Raw genomic sequence first — 24,192 nt, forward strand, 5'->3', positions numbered from 1 at the left:
TTTGACCCGATTTGCCACGTTATCACATAATTATGCATCTTGGGCTCAGGATCTACTTCCTCCACGATTGATACAAATTATCTTGTTGGGCCTTTGATGGAGGTGGGCAGTGGACTCCAGTTGTGCAGCCCAAGTTTAAGTTATGAAATCATCTAATCTAATCTAATCTAATCTAATCTAATCTAATCTAAGGACTTCAAATAATGCTACATGTCATTCTCTTCTTCAACCTCATAAATTTTATTTATAGTTATTTAATATTTTTTTTAATATTAATATTAATTAATAACCAATATATAGATATTATTTATTTTTATCCTTATATTTATCTAAAATTAATAAATAACTTCAATTTTGCAATTTAGACCCTTTGTCTTTTTAATTTTAACCCAAAGTTTTTCAAAATTTTGCAATTATTTTTTTACTTTTAACCCAAAGTTTTTCATCTTTTGCAATTTAATCCCAACTTTTTTTTTATTTTTAATTTTGGTCCACTATACTTTTCATCTTTCCCAAGTTTTTCATCTCGTTCTAAATTGTGTGAGTTAACGCACCGCAACGTGCGTGTGGGGTTCAACATTTTTTCGTATATTTTTTCCCGTTTGTTTGGCCCGTCGCGTCACATCTATTTTTCTGCATTTGACAAGTTCGTCCAACACGCGGGTCCTGGATGGACTTAGTCATTTTTTTCTATGTTTTATGTTTTGATTTAATTTCTCAGCAACGAGCGTGCGTGATTTAAAGATTTTACGTCTGCTTTTCGCTCGACGTTATTTTTTCCCATTTTTATTTATTTTGTTTTTACGAGCTTTTCCGGTGTTGGTGGTCGCTGACAATGGTATAGTATTGGTACTACTTAACACAGTTTTATGACAACCATTGCAACGCAGGGGCTTAATACTAGTTAAGATTAATATACTTTTAACCTCCACACGATTGTTTCTTTATCTCATCTTTGTATTTATTTAATTAACTAACCACTCAATAGTTTTGCTAGGTCATATCTTATACATCGTGAGTGAGTGTGAAAGCGAATTGAGACATGTTAGCTCATACTCACTATAACATTGCGCCCCCTGCCTATGAAAGATGTGTGATCCATAAGTGCGTGACCATATGCACCCTTGTGTGGAAACATAAAGCCACGTTTACTTTAATGAAATAAAGGCACATTGTCATTTGTTTTTGTTATGTATTATAATTATAATATTTCTCTAACTAGTGGCGTATTCAGATTTTTGTTTTTGGCGGGGAGCATAGATTTGTTGGGTTGAAACAAATCGGGTCAAAATACATCAGTTAAAACGAGTTCATACTTTTCTACTTAATTATATTCTTGAATCACCAAAATACAAAAGCTATTGATATTTTGTTTGATTTAAGAAGATTGAATTTATCTAAATAAAGTGTATTCACTTGATTAAAATTTTGGATTCACAAAACTTACTTTAATATTTACAAAATATTTACAAAGTAGATAGAAAATAATTATCAAATTATAGAAATACTAAGGTTTGGAGGTATGGGGTGTTATGCTCATGCCACCTCAGTAAAAAAGACACAATGTTGCCCCTTACCATATGGGTTGGCGTCATCAGGAGGCGCTATTGAGGTGATGTGGTTGCAATGACGAGCAATAGTGAGATGTCTGTGTGTGAAGGAGTGGGCTCAATAATGAGAAAGTGTTTTATCCCATACCCTCCAAGTTAAAGGGGGCGTTATTGATAAGGTGGAGCTGAGATGGCACAATGGAGCCCCTGAGGACTCCATTCCATACCCTATAGCCTAAGCGCTAAAAGGGGGAAAATATTCACAAAAGCAATGATATTCGTAACAACTTTAAGATTGTTAATCAAGTAATTTAAGGTTATTTAGTGCAATCTAGTTAACTAGTCTCTTAAATTAACTTCACACTCAACATTTGGGTGGATTAACAACAGATATATCTTGGCCTCTTGGGTATGAATATGTGGTGTTCGGGAACTGCTTATTTAAAACCTCCATTTCCATTAGAACACGTATGACGTATCCAATTAATTGGTTATTATTTCTTATATATAAAGTTGCAGAAGTATATGAGTGGGTCAGGCAAGGACGGTAGGCCTGTGCCCACCCTAATTGCTGAATCTGTCACTGTGATTCTCTAAACATTTAATTAGAGTTTTCTCTTACTCGTTAACTTAAAAAAAAAAACCTCAGTTGTGTTTATTTTTTTTTCATTCCAACATAAATTTTAGCAAAATTCTAGTTGTTTTCAAAATATTGTTATTTTATTGCCGCGTAAATGCCCATTGATTTGGGGATCAGAATCTAGAAATTATATCCTACAAAAGGGTTATTAACCCTAGACCGAACGAACACAAAAATAAGTATAATGTTTGGTTCGTCACGGTTGTCTTCCATCTGTGTGTGGTGGGCGTATGAGGTGAGAAAGAGATGGAGACGAAGGCAAAAACCGAGAGACATGGCATTTCACGTTGGTGAGAGAAAGGAGAACAACGCGGTTTCCCATGTTGAGGAGGCCTAAAGTTGTGAGTGGCAATGACTAAGAGAGAAGGGGTGATCGGCAAAAGTAGGAAATAAACTTGACAACCTCACGTGTTAATTTGTTTAACTTCATAACTTCTTCAAAAGATATATATTATATGATAACTAAAACCCGTTGGCTAAATTTTATGTAAGCAATTAAAAGGTTGATGAACATGTGGTTTTAGCTTTACCTAATTTGTTATAGATATGTATTTATCTTAAACACACTATACTATATCAACTCATGAATATGGTTATCATTTATATATGAAATAAAATAAAATAAAATCTAGCGACACGAAAGACCAAAACTTCCTAGAGCCTAGGAAATAAGTAGATCATTGCACGAGTACCGACATTGTGGTGATATGTGTGGCCCCACGGCGACACTCCTTCTGCTCCTCTTTCACCAAAGTACATCATGCTCCCTAACCTGCCTTTTACTTCATTCATCCACGTGATACCCATGTTCTTTTACAAGAAGGTTATTTATACATAGTTTGTTTATTTTTCAAGCTTGTTGGTTCAACTAACAAAGTAACAACAATACAAAATATCATTATATTATATTATATTATATTATATTATATTATATTATATTATATTATATTATATGGCCAGAATCATTTCAGAACCATAAATATTTACAACTTTTTTAATTAGTAGTTGACACTTAAATATTCAAATTAAAATTTTTATAATATTATATAATGTCTTTATTTAGCATGATGATAATGTCTTTAATTGCGTAACTTGATTGAAATTAAGTTTAATATTTAAAACTCAATGTTATTAGGAAGTTGGACCATTTTTTAAGATGAAAACATATTGATAGTAACATAAATTAAAAAAGGAACAGTTATATTTTCGCTATTCAAAATAATTTTCTAAGTTTTCACTTCTCTTTTGAGATACTACAATCCATTTTATTATGTCATCAAAAGAAGTAACACTAAAAAATAAAAAAAAAATAATGATCATAAAAATACAAATATTTTTAAAAATAATTATAAGTTATGAGGTTATGGTAAATGAATTGTAATTAAATTCTACTATATATATTAATGATATAATAAATACTTTGATATAAATACTACTTTTAGATATATGGATCATGAGACAAGATACGAATATCATCATTATATAGAAAATATTACATATTAAAAAAATCATACTAAAAATAAAGTATACGTTTAAAAAAGTAGGACTAAAGTTTTTTAAACTATAAATTGAGTGTCTACAACAACTTTTTTAATTAGTAGTTGACATTTAAATATTCAAATTAAAATTTTTATAATATTATGTAATGTCTTTATTTAGCATAATGATAATGTCTTTAATTGCGTAATATGTTTGAAATTAAGTTTAATATTTAAAACTCAATGTTATTAGGAAGTTGGACCATTTTTTAATATAGAAAACATATTGATAGTAACATAAATTTAAAATTGGAAGAAAATATTGAACGCGTGTATTACACGGCTTAAGTAAATATAATGTTATATACGCAAAAAAATATGTCTTTTAAAAACCATTTAGTGTTCGCTTTAAAGATAATTTTGTACTTTATTTAGATAATCCGCTTGTAATTTTAGTCTTCTAAGTTATATACTATAAGTACTTGTACATGTGATTTGATACTTTATTAGTAATTATTGTTTATATCCAAATAATATATTTTATCTTAACAATTATATATGGTTAGGGTAAAATGAAAATTTCGACAAGTTGTGAGAACTTAGAGAACTTAGTCTTACAAAAGGTTTTTTGAATTTTTTTTACAGGGGGTGTGAATGAGTGGTTAGAGACTCAGAACTTTAAACTTTTTGATTTTGTATTCAAATGGATAAAACCACAAAAACATAGGGACTCAAAAAGTAATTTACTGTTAATTAAATTTGAAATTATACGTTTGATCTCTAAATATATTAAATAATATTATACTTATTATATTATTTAATACAGTTATATTTGTTATAGATAATTATTATATAAATTTGAATTTATACGTTTATCTCTAACTATATTAATTAATATTATATTATATTTTGTGTATAAAAATTAATATGTAATACTATTATTAAAAAGGAGGAGGCACCAGAGAGTGACACGTGTACAAAATGATTTTTGTTTATTAGTATAGGAAGATATTATATTATATTATATTATATTATATTATATTATATTATATTATATTATATTATATTATATTATATTATATTATATTATATTATATTATATTATATTATATTATATTATATTATATTATATTATATTATATTATATTATATTATATTATATTATATTATATTATATTATATTATATTATATTATATTATATTATATTATATTATATTATATTATATTATATTATATTATATTATATGGGCCAGGATCATTTCAGAACCATAAATATTTACAGAACTCGCAGAATTCCTGCTAAACAATCTTTTTATTTATATATTTTTATGTTTAGGATAATTTTATCATTTATTATGTGTATTTTTACGATTACATAGATGTTAAGAGTAATTTTATAATTTTTTATATGTAATTTTATAATTACACATATGTAAACTAGTTCTTTTACATATATGTAATTAGTTATGACACATATATATAATTTTGGCAATTAAACATATGTAAACTACTTTTAACATGTATGTAATCAAAGAAATACAAATAATAGATGATAAAAAGATCATAAATACAAAAACTTATATATAAAATGATTGTTTATTAGGAGTTCTGAAAGTTCTGTAGTTATTTAGAGTTCTGAAATGAACTCAACCCTATATTATATATTATATATTTATTTATTTATTTATTTATTTATATTAAAAATGAAAGTGAATGAACAGTAATGAATAGTTTTTATAGTATTTAAACATGCGATTAATGATTGAAATCATAACACCTGATCGGATAAGATAAAATGCCATCTAAGCCTCCTAGAAGGGGCGGTTCAGGTTGGGTTAGGAACAGGGCCGGCTCGTAAGGGTTGTGGAGTGGGCGACGGCACAAGGCCCAACAAGGGCCCAAATCTTTATAATTTTGTATATAATTTACCTTGTATAATATAGAATATATATGCACTAAATTAAGAGATAATTTAAATGAGTTCTTGTACTAATGGTGACTGCTTTGCTTAAACAATAAGGACATGCGGGTTCTAACCTTGGCTTCCCCAAATTCTTTAGTTTACCTTATTTTTTGTTTTTTTTGCTAGTGACATTTAATGCTTAATTTTGTCAACTGCATTTCCCCTTTAATTAACAAATTACTTCCTAAACTTAACTAAAAATAACTATTTAAATTACATCCACATAAATTTAGTGATTGACGAGTTTGTATTAAATGAAGATTTTCGAATAGGGCCCAAATTTTTTTTTCTTGCACAGGGTCAAAAAATTTTTGTTGTGGTTTAAGGGATTAGCATGGGTAAAACTAAATTATTTTAAAAAGGTATCAATTTGATTGAGGTCAAGACGGTTTTTCTTCTTTTTACTAAAATGAGCTTAGTTTGTAATAAGTTGTTTTAGAAAAAAAAATATTAATATAGATTCACTCATTATGTTTTATACAACAATTATAGTGATGGGTGGGACGTGTTGGCAAAGGCGGTGGTGACGACAAGGTGGTGGTGTCGGTACCATTGGTGGAGGTAGTGAAGATGGTGGTACTGGCGGCGATTGACAACAGTGGTGGAGACAACGATGGTACGATGGTGGCGGTGGCGCCTTTTGTGGTGGCGACGTCCGCGATGGCGCCTTTTGTGGTGGGAGTGTTGGTATCGGTGGTGACACTAGCTAACCAAGATCGCCAAGTCAAGATGAATTGTATTTGGTCCGAATAAACAGCCTACAACATTGTTAGTAAGTGAAAAAGTAGAAAGCTTGAGCAAGGTTTGTGCAAGAAAAACTGTTTTTTTTAATGTGCAATTAAAGAGCCATGTAACCATGTAAACGTGCTATCAAACAGACTTCTAACTCTTAACTTAAGTTTCACCTCTTAAACAAGTGTATAAGACCTTGTGTAATGGGGCGACACATCACGACGTTTCCGGCTATGGCGCCCCATAGCGCCGCGAAACACCACTACAGGCGGCGGCGCTATGGGGGTTTAAATCTTGGCTCCCGTGATCCTCTTCACGGTGTTTTCATCTGCACAATCTTCCCCCCACTCACACATATATATACATATCTATGTATAAATGAAGGGGTTATATAACCCCCTTACCACTATACCCTTTTGTGATATAAAACCCCTCTCTTACGTATTTCGCCACTTATCGCATAACGTCCACAAAGAGACTTTACGACTATACATGGTATAAAGAGAAACATTTACCAGTAATGCAAACCACCCGATCAAAAAAATCTTAAAATAAAATAAATTTCATAAAGTAATAGATCAAGCATGGGTTATGACAAAAAAAGACAATAAGAACTAACAAGTGAGAAAAGACTACACTTGACTGCTGCTATTCTCCTCCTTTACTAACACATCATTTCACCGCCTCATGTCCCCTTTTTAGCTTCCCTCTCTCTCATTCCTTCTTTAACTTGCCCCCCCTTTCCTCACATCAACCGATAAAATCAAACGATTCTGTCCTCACCAACACGTCAAAATCCACAATCTCAACCTTCAACATCTCCTTTACGCTTCCTCATAAATGCTAACTTCACGTTTCACACCTCCAAGATCACCAACATGATCACCAAAAACTCGCTATTTTGCCTACCAATATTCTTCCTTGTTTGTTCCGGATCATTCTTCTCATCAGCCTCTGCAACACCACCCGCAAGTAAGCACCAAATTCACACTCTTCCTCTCTATCATATCATTGATTCTTCATTTGTTGCCTTTAATTCTGCAGAAGTTCTCAGCGGCATTGCGTCGAACATCTTGTCTGCACTCTTCAAATGGGTGTGGTCTTTCAAACCCGCCACCAAAATCGGAATGGGTTTGTTTCATTTCCTTGTTTTAATGTTGTAAGCATGATATATGAAATGGGTTTGATCTGGGTGTGTGTTTTTTTATGTGTGCAGGTGTTTCGAGCCGTTCGATGGTGAAATATGAAGGCGGGTATGCTGTAGAGACTGTGTTTGATGGAAGTAAGCTTGGGATTGAGCCTTATTCAGTGGAAGTGACTCCATCTGGGGAGCTTGTTGTTTTGGATTCAGAAAATAGTAATGTTTATAAAGTCTCAACACCCTTGTCAAGATGTAAGTGTAATTGTTCTTAAAGTTTTGACCTTTTGTGGCTAACACAATTACTCTTTGTATATCCTGCAAGATTGTGTTTTAGTTTTTGTTTTTCAAGATCAAATTGGATGTTTTTAACCATGTGTATTAGTATCACATTTTATTAATTGGTTTGTATACATGATTATGGTAAAAGTGATTATGATTATGATTTAATAAGATTGCAAGAAAATTGATTATTGAGATATATAGGAATTTATTTACATATTGTTAGTTTTAACCAACTGGATTCTCTATGCTTTTGTTTAGAGGAATACTTATCTTTAAGTATAGAAAATTTGTCTTGTTAATTTAAAAGAATTTATTCTTCTGTATGTTTATATGCTTTTTTCTCTTAAAGCTCAAATCTTAACAGTGATTGACTAAACTTTATTCTCTTTAGTTTCAGTTCAAACTCCCTTTTTCCTTTCTCATATAATGCAAAACACTTTGAATCTTCTATAGTGGAAGTTAAATCCACGTGTCTTAAACACTGCTTTTATTCTTATTCCTTTGGTCAAACCAAGTGCATGTTTTTAGTTTTGTTTACTGTTTGCCTGCAATTTATGAATTAGAATGAATGATTGTTACAGATAGCCGACCGAAGCTTTTAGCTGGTTCACATGAAGGGTTGTTTGGTCATGTCGACGGAAAGCCAAGAGAATCCAGAATGAACCACCCGAAAGGACTTACAGTAGATGACAGAGGAAATGTATATGTAGCGGACACCATGAATATGGCTATCCGGAAGATTAGTGACTCGGGTATATAGAGTGAATACATAACCTATTTTTGTTCTATAATCGCTAAAAAATAATCATCCTGATTACCCATCGGTTTTTTATATATATAAGTTGAGATATATAAAAACAAGAGTAAAGTACACAGATGGTGTCCCTGTGGGTGGTTAACCAAAAATTTGGATTTGGTCCCCAGCTTTCCAAAAGTACATGAATGATCCCTCTGGTTTGCACTTTGTAATGCATTTAGTCTCCATTTTTTGCCAAAAGTACATGGATGGTCCCTGTGGGTTGCACTTTGCAACACATTTGGTCTCTAACTTGGGCTCGCTAAAACCTTTAGATTTGTTAGTTGGGGACTAAATGCGTTACAAAGTACAAACCATAGCGACCATCCGTGTACCTTTGGAAAGCTAGGGACCAAATAAAAAATTTTGGTTAACCACAGGGACCATCCGTATACTTTATTCTAAAAACAAACTACACCGGAGGTGTGTAAACATAAAATAATGAATATACTTTTTTCAAACGCATATACGAATTTGGAAAACGACTCTTTGTTATATGCTGCACAGGGGTTGTAACAATAGCTGGAGGAAATTGGGCACGGGGGACGGGTCACATCGATGGCCCGAGCGACAACGCAAAGTTTTCAGATGATTTTGATATAATATATGTTGGTAGTAGCTGCTCTATTTTAGTTATTGATAGAGGCAATCAAGCCATTAGAGAAATTCAACTTCATGAGGAAGATTGTTCTTCATATCAGTATGATGGTGAACACCATTTAGGTAAAATATTTGGTTCAAACCGTCAAAACGGATTAATATATGGTTTTTAAGCTCCTAACGAATTAATATTTGGTTGATTGTGATTTCAGGGATTGCAGTTCTTGGCGCTGCTGTGTTCTTTGGCTTCATGCTGGCGTTGTTACAACGTAGAGTTAGTGCAATATTTTCATCGCAAAGTGTAAGCCTTCGTAAAAATTTAATTTTATAAAATTCGATACTATAGAGCATAGAGTCTGACATTGACCCGTTTACTTATGAATTCACCTTGAGTTGTGAGAACTAGGCCAAAGATGTCGCCATTTAGGTAAAATATTTGGTTCAGACCGTCAAAACGGATTAGTTTGTCAACTGTTTTAGAAAAAAAAATGTCGCACGTGAAAATTTACATCATGGTAAAAAAAATTACAGGTGAGGTCATCGTTTTGTAAAACAAATTTACATCAGTGTAAATGGAGAATAAATACCGGCTCAACAAATTTTTTTTACAGATGTGTTTGTAAAACATTTTCATCTACATTTGTGCAAAAAATGGTGACAAAACTCGCACGGGAAGTAGGAGTTCTCACAGTTCTCACAACTCAAAAGTGATTCTTAATTGAACCGGATCCTATATATATTGTTTCTTGCAATTAATTTCACTTTGTGTGATTAAAGATCATTGATTAACTACAGGATCCAAGACCTGCAATGAACAGCCTTGCACCACCTTCATATCAGAGGCCCGTGAAATCAGTAAGACCGCCTCTAATTCCACCAGAGGACGAACACGAAAAAGAAGAAGATGGCTTATTCGGTTCACTTGGAAAACTTGTTATCAAAACCTTTGGTGGTGTATCAAGTTCCAAAAAGAACCCACCGCACCCTCATCTTCAAACAAATTACCTACAACCCCCTCCATTTTCCAACACTTGGCCAATGCAAGAAAGCTTTGTAATTCCCCATCACGATGCACCCCCACCGCTCGAAACCCGAAACCCGTACCCGTTTATGACCAAGAACGCAGAACCGTCAGAACGACCGCGTCCTTCTAAGCAGACTCGATATCTCAGTAGCGGACAAAGCGGTGAATACTTTCACCAACAGCAAATGCAACAGTTTCAAAAACATCAACATCGTCAACAACATCATCAGAAACATTACTCATCGGGTCCTCAAACTTATTACGAGGAGAAGAGCGAGACAACCAACGAGGTCGTCTTTGGGGCTGTTCAAGAACAAGATGGAAGGCATGGAGCTGTGGTGATTAAGGCTGTTGATTATAGTAACCATCCCAATTACGGTAACCAGAATGTTCGATCCAGGTATAATTACATGGGTCACGCGTATGGTACGTATTCATGATAGGTTTGTTAGGTCGTCGTCTTTAGTTGTTTTGACAGTAGTAAGTAACATGTACAAGTCTGATCTGATCATAGGCATGTTATAGTAGAATAGAAGTTTAATGTTATTCAATAGCTGTAAAATTTATGGTTTTGTTCTTTAATGCATGTCTCGTTACTAGTCGTTAGCAATGACTTTTGAACCTACAAGTTGGCAAAATAGACGGGTCAGGTACAGGTTCAAAGACCCACAATTTATAGTGTGGGTCAATACGAGCCGGGTCAGACTCTGCTACCAAGGCATGTTATCATGACAATAATCATTTTTAATAAAGTAGTTAAGCTGGTTTTTGGTTTTTTTGATAAAATTGATATCAATTTGTCTAAATTTAAAAAAAAAAGTCCATTATTATATGCAACTTTGTTGGATTCTAACATGGAAGAGACACAACAGAGACCGGAAGAAGTAGGATGTATAACCGCTTCGGTTGGTGAATCTAAGCGGTATGCAGCTTCACAAATCTTCTCTAGTGTCAAAAATGAGGCTACATAGTATTTTGCTGCAAGTTTTGTGGTTCTTAGGTTGGGAGTAGTTTGCACTTTGCATATTTAATACGGTTGCAACTTCAAATAGGCCCATTGCTCAACCTCCAGTCCAGTGTTGTTGGGTCAAAATGGAGAATGATGTTATCAGTTATTACGGCTTTAGTTTAGCGATTTTATTGTTTATATTATGTGGCGTGTTTATTTGTAAGACTTGGATGTTTTAGCGTTTTTATTGGCTCTCCAAGCAATAGGCGGCTTGCTTGGAGGACAAGGCTCAAGGGTCTATAAATAGGGAAGTACACCTCATTTGTTAGCATTGGCGAAGCCCCCCCCCCCCCCCCCCCCGAATTTTCGCGAAACCGGGGGGGCGGCAACGTATATACCTATACGAAAGTACTATTCATAACACTACGCATCGAAAAGTTCAGGGGGTCGGGCGCCCCCCCGGAGATACCTTATCCTTCGCCCATGTTTGTTATGTGTGCATTTGGGAGCCACCACCCCGGGGGAGCTCACCTGGGGTGGATCATTGTCCTTTGTATTTGTACATCACTATCAATCAAAATATCTTTGTTCCAATCCTTAAAGTTTCTATCTTTATTGTTTATTATCGATTGTTCTTGGCTCGAATCACCCGTCTCACTATTTTTCACCTCGTCATGTTTATGATCTGTTATTATCGTTTTCACAAACAATATTGTTATTTATATATTTTTATATTTAGGGTACTTTTATCATTTATTATATGTATTTTTATGAGTACATACATATTAAGAACAATTTTATTATGTTTTTATATGTAACTAGAGTTATCTGCCGCCCGCGTTGCGGGGCGCTAAACCGAAAATTTCTTAGTTTAATAATATGTACGCATTTATTTCGGTTAGTTATACATGCTACTTATAACACAATTTAAAAAAAAAAGATACATCGAGTTATTAACGAAGTAAAGAAAAATACTATCATAGTTATGATAAAAAAATAACTAAAACGATGGCAAGCGTGTAATTTAGAGTTGGGGGGCAAAACAATATAATTTGTCAGGACCAATTAGCTGTTTGGCACGAATAAAAACTAAATTGAGTCAACCAAGTAAAATATAACACTACCATAGTTTTGCCTAAAAAACAATGGCAAGATTGCAATTTTTAGATGGGGTAAAATCGTAATTTTAAACTAGAGGTAAAATAATATTTTCAACCGAGGGCAAAACCATTTTTTTTTGAATTGGGGCAAAATCGTAATATTTTTACTGAGGGAAATCGTAATTTTTAGCTGGGGACAAAAGAATTTTTTTATTTTGAACTAGGGGTGAAATTGTAATTTTAAACTAGGTACCAAATTGTAATTTGGCAATACTGTAGCTGGGGGCAAAAATATATATTTTTTTAACCAGAGGAAAATCGTATTTTTTAACTGAGGGCAAAATCGTAAATTTAAGCTGGGGCCAAAACATAAAAGGAAATTTCGAACGGGAGACAAGATCGTAATTTTAAATAAAGAATACAATCGTAATTTGACAGAATTTATAAATAACTATATTATGAAAAAAAAAACAAAACAAAACAAAATAAAAAAAGGGTTGGCCGTCAATTTTGGCAAACCAAATGGAAGAAGTATACCCGCCCGCCTTTTGGTTTTGTATGTATGGAATGATTATAATTGTACAAACGTAAATCATGCGCCTCATATTTATATTTACGGACCCTAAATCCAAAATCACCCGAACCCTTTTGTTTGATTAATGAGCGATTTCTTTAGAGAAAACAAGAAGAATTGCGGGTTTAGGGTTTCTCAATTGCAGAGTACAAAACCACACACCATACATCGGATGTTTCAGATGTCTGAACTTAAAAACCCCTCTTCGAGTATTTAGGGTTTTTCAATCAACTTGATGTAGGCGAGAATCACCAGGTACGACAACCAGTTTATCCTTCTTCCTTTCAATTGTACGTTACAAAATCTCACTTTACAGCAGTTGATCTTTGATTTGTTTTGAAATAAACAAGAATTTGCAAGGTTTTGTGAGATTTGCGAGTTTAAGGTTTTTCAATCATGGAATTTGACGATCATCTGACGTGTTCTTGGTCTGCCGTAGAATTAATTAACCGGAAAGTTTCTTCTGCAACGGTTTACGATAATCTTGATCTTTTGAATTTGTTAATTTTCTGGGTTGATTAGTGATCAGATCTGCAGGGTTTGTAAAGATAATCTAGATCTTTTTGAATTTTTTAAACAAATCATAACTATTTTCACTTATTTTTTCAGTTGTTTCTTTTGTTTTTAACTTGACTTTTAAACTTATTTGATTTTGTAGTTTTGTGAAGGGCTTGTTTTATTTATAAACTATCGTAGTTTTCTTGTTTTATATGGGGTTTTACAAGACTGAACTCACATGTAAGAACTTGTGATCATGTTACAAGAACACCTAAAAACCAATTCCAATTGTTTTGTACTTTGAGGCTTGTACTTTGCAGTTGATTGGGCGTACCTAGGTTGTGTTTGTAGCATGGATTGCTTTCTTAATAATGGAAGTTCTTTTTGTTATTTCCAGGTTTGTTTGTTCTATACTTTCTTGAATTCGTTTGATTTTACGTTTTCTATTTTTGGCACTTCCGTGTTGTTGAAACTGTTTCACTTCTCAGTTATTTCAGTGTTTTCAAAACTCCCATATTATTGTAGATGTTTTCTCTTGTTTTTATTGTTTTTGAATTTGAATGTTAAACTTGTTTGATTTTATAGTTTTGTGAAGTACAAACTCTTGTTCTTTTATTGTTGTTTTTACTTAGTTTTTAACAAGACTGAGCTCACTTCGAGAAATAGCAACACTGTTACCGGAGAACCTAAAACCCCATTTTAACCTGTCATTGTACTTTGAGGCTTGTACTTTGCGGTTGATTGGTGACGAAGGTAGCTACTCTAACGTGAATTGCTTTCTTGATAAAGTTCTCTTGTTTGATCTTATTGATGATTTTTACTTTGTTACTACCATATTTTTTTTTTCTATTTCTTGGTAATGAGATTTGTTTATATATTTTAATAGCTTTAGGGTTTGACAATTTTATATTGTATTTTATTAGGCTGAACTCACTTCGAGAAATAGGAATTCCATTACAAGAGAACCTAAGAACCGAATTCAACTTTTCTTTGTACTTTGAGGCTTGTACTTTGCGGTTGGTTGGGTGACGAAGGTTGCTATTGTAACGTGAATTGCTTTCTTGATAAAGTTTTTTCTTTTGATATATTTCTTTAATGATTTTAACTGTGTTTTATATAACTTTTATTTCTTGGCGATGCGATTTTTTTTATATAATGTGATAATAACTTGACTTCTAAACTTATTTGATTTTGTAGTATTACGAAGGGGTTGTTTAAGTTATAAACTATCGTACTTTTCTTGTTCTATATGGTGTTTTACAAGACTGAACTCACATGTGAGAACTTGTGATCCTGTTACAAGAACACTTAAAAACCCAGTCCAATTGTTTTGTACTTTGAGGCTTGTTCTTTGCAGTTGATTGGGCGTATGTATGTTGTGTTTGTAGCATGGATTGCTTTCTTGATGGAAGTTCTTTCGGTTATTTTCATTTATGTTTTTGTTCTATACTTCCTTGTATCTTTTTTACTTTACGTTTTTTTTGCTAGCTGCATTTGTTCAGCACTCTCATATTATTGAAATTGTTTCACCTCTCAGTTGTTTCAATGATTTCAACACTCCCATATTATTGTTGATGTTTTCTGCTGTTCTTATTTTATTTTTGAATTTAAATTCTAAACTTATTTGCTTTTGTAGTTATGTGAAGATATTGTTTTATTTATAAACTATTGTACTTTTCTCATTTTTATATGGTGTTTTACAAGACTGGACTCACATGTGAGAACTAGTGATCCTGTTACAAGAACATCTAAAAACCCATTTCAATTGTTTTGTACTTTGCAGTTAATTGGGTGTACGTAGGTTGTGATTGTAGCTTGTATTGCTTAAATGATGGATGTTTTTACGTTATTTTCACGTGTAATTTTGTTTTATATTTCCTGAATCTCTTTTATTTACGTTTTTTGGCTAGGCACGTTGTTCAATGTTTTTAACACTCTTATATTATTGTAGAAGTTTTCTGCTCTATTTATTGTTTTTTAATTTGAATTCTAAACATATTTAGTTGTGTAGTTTTGTGAAGTACAAACAGTTCATTTATTGTTGTTTTTACTTAAATGTTTACAAGACTGAACTAACTTCGAGAAATAGGAATTCCGTTACCAAAGCACCTAAAAACCCAATTCAACTTGTCTTAGTACTCCGAGGCTTGTACTTTGTGGTTGTTTGGTGATGAAGATTGCTACTGTAACGTGAATTGCTTTCTTGATAAAGTTCTTTCTTTTGATCTTCTGGTTTTGATGATATTGACTATGTTGTTATCATAAAACTTATTTCTTGGTAACTTGATTTTTTATATAGTTTAATAGTATTATGGTTTGACAGAAGTTCAAAAAAAAGTATTATGGTTTGACAATTTTATATTGTGTTTTACAAGACTGTCACTTTGAGAAATAGAAATTCCGTTACCAAAGCACCTAAAAACTCATTTTAACTTTTCCTTGTACTTTGAGGCTTGTGCATTGCGGTTGATTAGGTGATGAAGGTTGCTATCGTAACGCGAATTTCTTTCTTGATAAAGTTCATTTTTTTATATTCTGGTTTTTATGGTTTTGACTATGTTATTTATATAACTTTTATTTTTTGGTGATGGAATTTTTATTTATAATGTAATAGCTTTGTGGTTTGATAGTTTTATATGGTATTTTACAAGATTGAACTCACGTTCAAGTTCCAGACATGTCATTGCTAGAGCATTTTAGAACCCATTTCAACTTGTCTTAGTACTTTGAGGCTTGTACTTTGCGATTTAATGGGTGATGAAGAAGGTTTCTTCTGTTGCGTGAATTGCTTTTATGATAAAGTTCTTTTCGTTGATATTTTATTTTTGATGATTTTGACTGTTATATTCATAACTTTTATTTCTTGGTAAGTTCTTTTCATTGATATTCTATTTTTGATGATTTTGACTATGTTATATTCATAACTTTTATTTTTTTTGATAAAGTTCTTTTCGTTGATATTCTATTTTCGATGATTTAGACTATGTTATGTTCATTAACTTTTATTTGTTAGTAATGAGATTTTTTTGAATATAATTTATTAGCTTTGTTGCCTGAGTTTTTTATGCAATATTATATGAATGAGCTCACATTCGAGAAATAGGAATCCCGCTACTAGAGCACCTAAAAGCCCACTTCATACTTTACGGTTGACTGGGTGACGAAGGTTGTTATTGTTGCGTGGATTGCTTTCTTGATAAGGTTCCTTCTGTTGATGTTCTATTTTTAATGAATGGGACTACGTTATTTTCATAAGTTGTATTTCTTGATAATGAGATTCTTTCGTATATTTTAATAGCTTTGTGGTTTGACAATTTTATTTGGTATCTTTTAAGATTTAACTCACGTTCAAGAGCCAGGCATGTCATTACTAGAGCATTTTAAAACCCATTTCAACTTGGCTTTGTGCTTTGTGGTTGATTGGGTGACAGGGGTTGCTACTGTAGCGTGAATTGCTTTCTTGATCGAGTTCTCTCTGTTGATATACTATTTTTGATGGATTTTGACTTTGTTATTATCACAACTTTTATATATTTTGACAGATTTTATAATATTCTTTGAAATTGAACTCACACTCGAGAGCTAGGCCTGCTGTTACTTAAGTACCTAAGAATTGATTTCAACCTGTCTTTGTACAAAACTGGCAGTTTTTATGTTTGCAGATCTGAGCCAAATAAACGCACTTTGTTCTTGAATATTAATTTAGTTCAGAGGATATGGTTTTTAGTTCAGAGGATATGGTTTCAATCTTGGGTGCTTGGTTTTATAATTGGGTGCAAAGTGGTGGAAGTTGACCTGAGATGTTCAAATCCATACGGTTTTTTTTTTCAATTCTTGATTTGTGGGTGTTTCAGATTGGAGGAAACCCAAATGTTTATGTTGTTTGGAGGGAGGGAGGTGTGAATTTAATGTTTACGGGTTCAATCATATTGATTTGATGATGGATTAGCAAGAACTTAAGAAAGATTGAATCCACGCAAATCATAAGGGTTCTAGAGAGGTGTTTATGGTATTTATTTAATCTTTTTTTTTACATAAATGCCCTCACATGATGTGCACATGACCAAACTTAACTTGAAATTTAAACTGGGTTAGTGCTAAAGGACGAAATGTGTAATGAGTTTTCCAAATAAAGGATTGTGACTGTAATTATTAAAGTTAAAGGGTATCCATTGAAATCTGATACAACATAAAGGACGAAAAGTGTAATCTACCCTAAAATAAATTAAAAAATCTCCCACCTTAATCACGGTCGCTTGTTTAGGTCATTGTTGTTGTAGATGTTTCTGAAGCGGAACCAAGTCATCGAAAGCCCTTCCATATGATACATCTGGTCAAACTTTATGGCATTTGAGAAACCACAGGGGCCCCACCTCAGCTGGTTGGCAGATTTTCTAACACCTTGAAGTTTATCGTCGAAAAGGTAATAATTCTCATCTCAAGTTATTACAGAGGACTAGAGTCGAAAAATTTGACCCATTTATTAGATCGGGTTATTTGGGTTACATTTGCCAAATGGTCCAGTTGGTATTTTCAGTATGTAAAATGTTCTAAAACGTTTTTATTAAACAAATTAGGTATTAATTGAGATAATATAAATGCTGTAATCGTATTGGACAAAGTAGTTCATTTCAATCTTGTTACCTGACTTGTCCGACGTGCCAATTTTCCACCTTTGTTAATATCATACCGTGAGTTTCGTTGAACTCCTACATGACTATATAAGTCCCTAGACTTCATTTTAACATGACTATTTACAACTAAAAAACTCTGGGCTTTATTTTTAACAAATTTAATCTTGTTTTTGCGTGTCGAAGTCTATAAACTTATAAAAAGATTAGTAAATATGTTCCTTGTGCGTGTATAGATCCCTACACTCATATGAAAAACAAAATGCAATCATCAGCCAAACTGGTAAGTGAACATGTTAGGAGTTATCTTCTTATATCTTTTTGATAGAGGCAGCCAAATAGATGGGTTGGGTAATGGGTCAAAACGGTCAAATTTTTTGATCTATTCAACCTATTTTCCTTTTAGATGTGAGACACATATGGGTTAAAACTTGAAATTGGCACCTCACCATTTTATGTGTAGGTTAGTGATAGCATTACTAGTCAACCTGAGACTGGTTTCAAGAATTATGTATGCGACTGCTCATAGTTTGTTGATTATACTAATGATATTGTGTGCCACAGTTATGCATTTTTATTATTTGATGCATATGGTTCTATTCCAAAGTTTTTTTTTTAATCTCGAACAGAAAAAATAGCTTATAATGAAAATTGTTTTGGCCCTGTGTGCAAAAAATGTTTTAGCCCGTTCCCCGAGCCGCCCGTTTTGCCCCTTATACCTGCTTTCGTTTGTCATGGCTGATTTTCATGTTCTTGTATGTGGCTCAAACTCTTTACTTGTTTTTAGAGGTGGCAATTTCGACCCTTCGAAAATGATATGATCGATGGCGGATTCAGGGAAATATTTTAGCTTTAGTGGAAAAAAAGCTTATCAAATGGGACGGGCAGGTTGAAAAACGTCAATGTGGTTATAATGTATAAACCCGCTAAAGTCATTCTATTCAAGTAAATAGATTCTCTTTAAGATAATACGATATTTGTAATCATAATTAGGCACTATCGATTCATAAAAATGGTGTTTTAGGCCAACCCAATTCGACCTGTTTTGACTCGATTTCTGGGCCGCCATTTTGCCACGTCAACTTGTTTTTCTTCCATCGTTGCTTTTTGTAGTGATCCTATATGTTGGTTCAAACCTGTAACACTCCTGGAGCTAACAGAAACTGAAACAGATTATGCAATAATGCTATGGCCCACATATTCGACAAACTTGTCTCGAAATACAGTACTGGGGCAGTTACTGACTTACTGGATATGTAAGTTTATCTTAGAGAACCGCTTTTCTGGTAGTTTATATATTAAAGTAAGTAAAAGAAAAATCTCACCTTAATCATGGATGCTTGTTTAGGTCATATAGTTGTGAGAGATGCTTTTGAAGCGGAAGAATTTGCTGAGGTGGCAACGAAGCCACTGAAAGCCCTTCTGTATGACACACCTGGTTGAAGTTTATGGCATTTGAGTACCCCATAAGGGGTCCCAGCTGTTGGCAGATTTTTTGACGTGTTGAAGTTTATCTTCAAAGAGGTAATAACTTCTCATCTCATGTTATAACAAAGTACTATAGTTGGCAAGTTTGACCTATTTACTTTAGGATCTATTGATTCGGGCAACGTTTGTCAAACAGGCCCAAACAATTCTTTTTAACTTCGTAAAATCTTATAAATCATTTTTAAACAGGTTAGGAGATGATTGATATAGTATATGTGTTGTAATAATATTGACCCTTGTTTATATAACAATAGAGATTCTGGACTGTAAAATTACCTCTTTTTTACCTGATTCTTGTTACCCGACTTGCCTGACGTGCCAATTTTCCATGTCTATTAAAATTGTTCCATGACTTTCATCGAACTCATACATAAGTCTTTGAACTTTATTTTTATATGAAAATTTAAAAAAAAAAACTATACCTATTTTTTAACAAAATTTTTTATTTTTGCGTGTTGAAGTAAACTTATAGAAAATATCAAATATGCCCCTTTTGCATGATTAGGTCCCTAAACTTGTATGAAAAACATCATTAGCCTAATTGGTAAGTAAACATGTTAGAAAATATCTTCATTTGCCTTTTTAATAGCGGTGGCTGAATGGGTGAGTTAAGTAATGGGTCAAAATGGTCAAAATACGGGCTAGGCCAACCTACACTCACTCTTTTTGTTCATTTCTTCGATTTTTAAAGTTTCATATGTGTATAATATGACTTAACTAAATTAGTTAGATCTTCTATTAAAAAAGTATTTTAAGAAAAAGGGCCGGGCCTGTGGCCTAGTGGTACCAAGGTTTACCTCCTTATGTGGTTTAGAGGGTGCGTGAGTTAGCCATACAAAAATAATAATAAACGCATTTTAGGAGGTCTTTAAGAATTTGAGTACAATATGTATAGCTTCCAACTTGTTTGACCCATTTTCCTTTTTGTTAAACCATTTGACCTGTTAGATGTAAGATATACATGGGTTCAAACTGCCACCTCACTAGTTTATGTGTAGGTTTGTGGTAGCGCTACACTGTATATTAAATTTTCAATACTCTTGGAGGAGATGGTTTAGTCGTTGAAACTGATAAAGATGTAAAGGTTCTTTGATTGGACATTATCTTTTAAAATACAAACTTTATGCCTATTTATAGAAGTGCGATTTCAACCATTTGATAAAGAATTGGTTAATGAGGGACTTGGGTTGTATTCTATCTCAAACAGAATTAATAGCTTATAATGAAACGAGTCAAATGGGATAGACCATTTGAAAGACGTCCCGTGTGCTTTACAATACATAAAACCTCCCAAACAATGTTTTAAAATCCGGTTTTTATACCGTACCGGATTCGGCTCAGAAACGGTTTAACCGGGTGTATAGGGCGGTTCAACCAAGTGTACCAGACAGTTTAACCGGTTCTACCGGTATAGCCGGCCGGTGTGAACCGGTTTTTAAAACATTGCTCCCAAATCATTTTATTCAAGGAAATAGATTCTTTTCAGAATAATACAATAATACTTTGACACTAGGTATCTATAAACCCAATCCGGCCTGTTTTAGCCTAGCCGCCCATTTTGCCTCTTCTACCTGCTTTTCATCCGTCGTGGCTGATTATCGTGTTCTTGTATGAGCTTCAGTTCTGTAATGGTCCTTACTGCCCGTGTAGCTAACTGAAGTTGAAACAAAATATGCGGTAAATGTTGTGCTCCAATACAACATGCTTTGGGCTAAGAAAAATTTTCTGAGGGGTCCTAGCTCAACTGTTGGCATATTTTTTAATGTGTCAAGTTTTTTGTCAAATAGGTAAAAGCTTCTCTTCTCTCATCATATGGTATTAAAAAGTACCAGAGTTGGCATTTTGACCCAAGTATTTTTTGGATTGGTCGATTCAGGTTCCATATGTCAAATGGGTATTCTCATCTAAAAGGTTTTTTAATTTGTAAAGTGCTCTAAATTGTTTTTGTTGAAAGCCTGAAAGGTGTAAAGATATCTTCAGTTTCATTATTAGTAATAATAATAATAATAGTGTTACATATTATGTATCTTATGTTGTGTTCGTATGTTTTTTTATGTATAATGGGCTGGAGTGATTGGGCTTCAGAAGACAACTTGAAGGTAGATTGGGCTTGAAGATTGTTGGGCTGCTGGACTTAAAGAATGATGTTGAAATGTTCAACCTGAACCCTACCCATATTATTATTCGGGTCAAAGACTTCAACTCTAACCCAACTCTAACCCGACCCACATAAATTTGGGTCAACCCAAACCTGACCCGTTTAACCCGTATTTTTAAATGAGTCATATAAGTTGACGATATATAAACGAGTTGTTGGGTTTTAAGTGGGTTATCGATAACATGTTTAATGATGAGTATGAGAGTGACAAATAAATAATACAATTTATCAAAATCAACATTATTATAACTAACAGTGTAAAATAGAAACGGAAAAAAATATATATAAAAAGATATTTTTCTAAATAGTTAAACGGGTTAATGGGTAAACTCGTTTTTTTATACGGATCAACCCGAACCCGACCTGCTTTTAACACGGATCAACCCGAACCCGACCCGTTGTTTTAAACGGGTCGTCTCAAGAATTGCCGCCTCTACTTGGTATGACTTGCAATCTGTTCGTCCCATTTGAACCATTTTTTTAGTATCACTAATTTATCAGTACATGATTCAGAGATTTTCAAACTAAACACCGTTAGCCTCGTTTTACGTTAAACTTTTTATGTTTTATGTAAAACTTTTTACGTTTTTACGTTTTATGTTAAACTTTTTACACTTTACGTTTTACGTTAAACTTTTTACGTTTCAACGTTTTACCTTAAAAAGTTCACGGTTTAACTTTATTTTTTTCAAAAACTTTTTTACGCAAAAATGAACGCACCCAGAAATCACAACTCGATAGGTGTCTCAGATAGATTGTTATCATCGACTGGGGAAAAAAACTATAAAAAACCAACAACATCAAAACAATATGTATCTCGAAAAAAAAAACGGGGCTTGGCTCAGATTTTCAGATAATCAAAATGGCTGCAAAAGTGGGGTTGCAGGTTAAAAAACCTACCCTCCACCGTCCTTGCCGAGCCATAATCATCAAAAGCTACGGTTTTTTTTGGCATCATCGCCGCCCCAATCGAAAACAGAAGTAAAAAAGAACACATCAGATTCAAAGACACACCACATCATCAGACTCAAAGAACACATCAGATTCAAAGAACGCATCCCTCCGGCCACCCCCATTACCTTTGCCGGTCAAACACACACACCTCGACACCCCTTCCCGCGTCCCTGTAACACCTACCCCTTACTTTGTGCATTCCACTATCTCCGACGAACAGAATCAGCCGGCCACCACCCTTTGGTGGTGGCACACGATGGTGAAAAACCTAAAGTCGAGAGAGAGAGAGTGAGATTAGAGAAATACGGTGGAGAGAGAGAAGCCAGCGAAGGGTTACCGGTGCCGTTGTCGCCGCTCACGGCGGTGGTAGCTGGTGGATTTCAGCATAAGGGACCGGCGGGTGGCGGTGGATTTCAGCAGAAGGGACCGGCGGGGTGGCGGTTTCATCCTCACCAACGATTGTCATAATCATCATCTGCGTTTAGCCGGGCGGTGGTCACCGGCAGAGAGACCAAAGAAATGGGTTTTCAAAAAGGAAGTGTGGGTTTTCAAAATTGTGGAGAGAGACAAAGAAGATCTGACAAATATAAAGGTGGGGAGAGAGAAAGCTGACCTAATTAATGTGGAGAGAAGTTGAGAAATGACATTTGTGGGGAAATGACGAAACTACCCTTTTAAGTGGCAAAATCTAATTGGTTGAGAGTGGTTCTCACGGTTCTTACAACTGGATGTGGTTTTCATTGTCGGGATTTAGAGGAAACGGTAGAAAGTGTGAGAACGGTGAGAACGCTTATGGATCGTCCGATTAAAACAATCTATGGACTAGATTGGCGCGGTGACATTTTCGTAAATAACATCAATTTTATTACGTGGACGCGCCTCATTAAGGGTAAAATGGTCTTTACACTTCTATACCAAAACGCCATACTAATGAATAAAACGTCATTACGGACCAAAACACATCCCTATATAAACGAAAACATCCCAAACATAAAAAACACACCCCCTAGAACCTGAAACGCCATATTTTCTACTATATACCATTCATCTTACAAACGCCAAAATCCCCAAAACATCAAACACACCTACTCAAAAAACGCCATATTTTCTACTATATACCATTCATATTAGAAAACGCCAAAAACACTCGAACATCAAAGATTCCAAAAAATCGACGGTTATTTCAGATACACTATTTCCTCAGTAAAACGCCAAAATGACAAATATTGTTTCTTGTATATTCAAATATTGTTCTACGCCAAAGTTTCGGAGAATGCATTCTTCCCTAAGGTGTTGTGACTCAAACAACATTTTGCTGCATGAGATGGACAAATCATAAACAAAAAGATGCTGGTGTCAGACTTATGTCATTTTTTGTGTTTTCTTATTGATGAATATTATAATGGCATAAAAAGACGAATGACACTGATGAGTTGTTTGAAGATACATATTCAAACAAAAACGCATTTCATTTTGTCTTTCCAAACGGCCACAAAAACACAAGCATGGCTAAGCCAAACCGCCAGCGAACATGATTCAAAAAAGAAAGAGACTGATGACGGTGAAGATTTGGAAGATGAATTGTTTCTATTTTTAATTTTTTTAATTTTCTTTTTCTGTTGTTTGTTATGTA

General features: G+C 33.6%; 1 protein-coding gene and 1 long non-coding RNA gene across 6 annotated transcripts; both read left to right on the forward strand.

Annotated features, from left to right (window-relative positions):
* Nucleotides 1-7,016: 7,016 nt before the first annotated feature.
* Nucleotides 7,017-10,813, forward strand: LOC110879270. Its single transcript, XM_022127695.2, has 7 exons — nt 7,017-7,336; nt 7,409-7,495; nt 7,581-7,757; nt 8,369-8,539; nt 9,091-9,306; nt 9,396-9,484; nt 9,979-10,813. Exons 1-7 carry the CDS (start codon nt 7,243-7,245, stop codon nt 10,645-10,647), a joined length of 1,503 nt encoding a protein of 500 aa, XP_021983387.1. The 5' UTR covers nt 7,017-7,242; the 3' UTR covers nt 10,648-10,813.
* Nucleotides 10,814-12,812: 1,999 nt separating this feature from the next.
* Nucleotides 12,813-21,883, forward strand: LOC110879272. 5 transcript variants are annotated; one of them, XR_004867678.1, is made up of 5 exons: nt 12,813-13,085; nt 17,593-17,751; nt 18,196-18,242; nt 19,073-19,215; nt 19,308-21,883. It is a non-coding gene; the product is annotated as an uncharacterized LOC110879272 (long non-coding RNA). The 5 variants fall into 5 exon arrangements; XR_002558580.2 differs by having other exon boundaries at nt 12,815-13,085; nt 19,132-19,215; XR_002558577.2 differs by lacking the exon at nt 18,196-18,242 and having other exon boundaries at nt 12,820-13,085.
* Nucleotides 21,884-24,192: the final 2,309 nt, after the last annotated feature.

This window comes from Helianthus annuus, chromosome 9 (assembly GCF_002127325.2).
Source record: "Helianthus annuus cultivar XRQ/B chromosome 9, HanXRQr2.0-SUNRISE, whole genome shotgun sequence".
In the NCBI taxonomy this organism is placed as follows: Eukaryota; Viridiplantae; Streptophyta; class Magnoliopsida; order Asterales; family Asteraceae; genus Helianthus; species Helianthus annuus.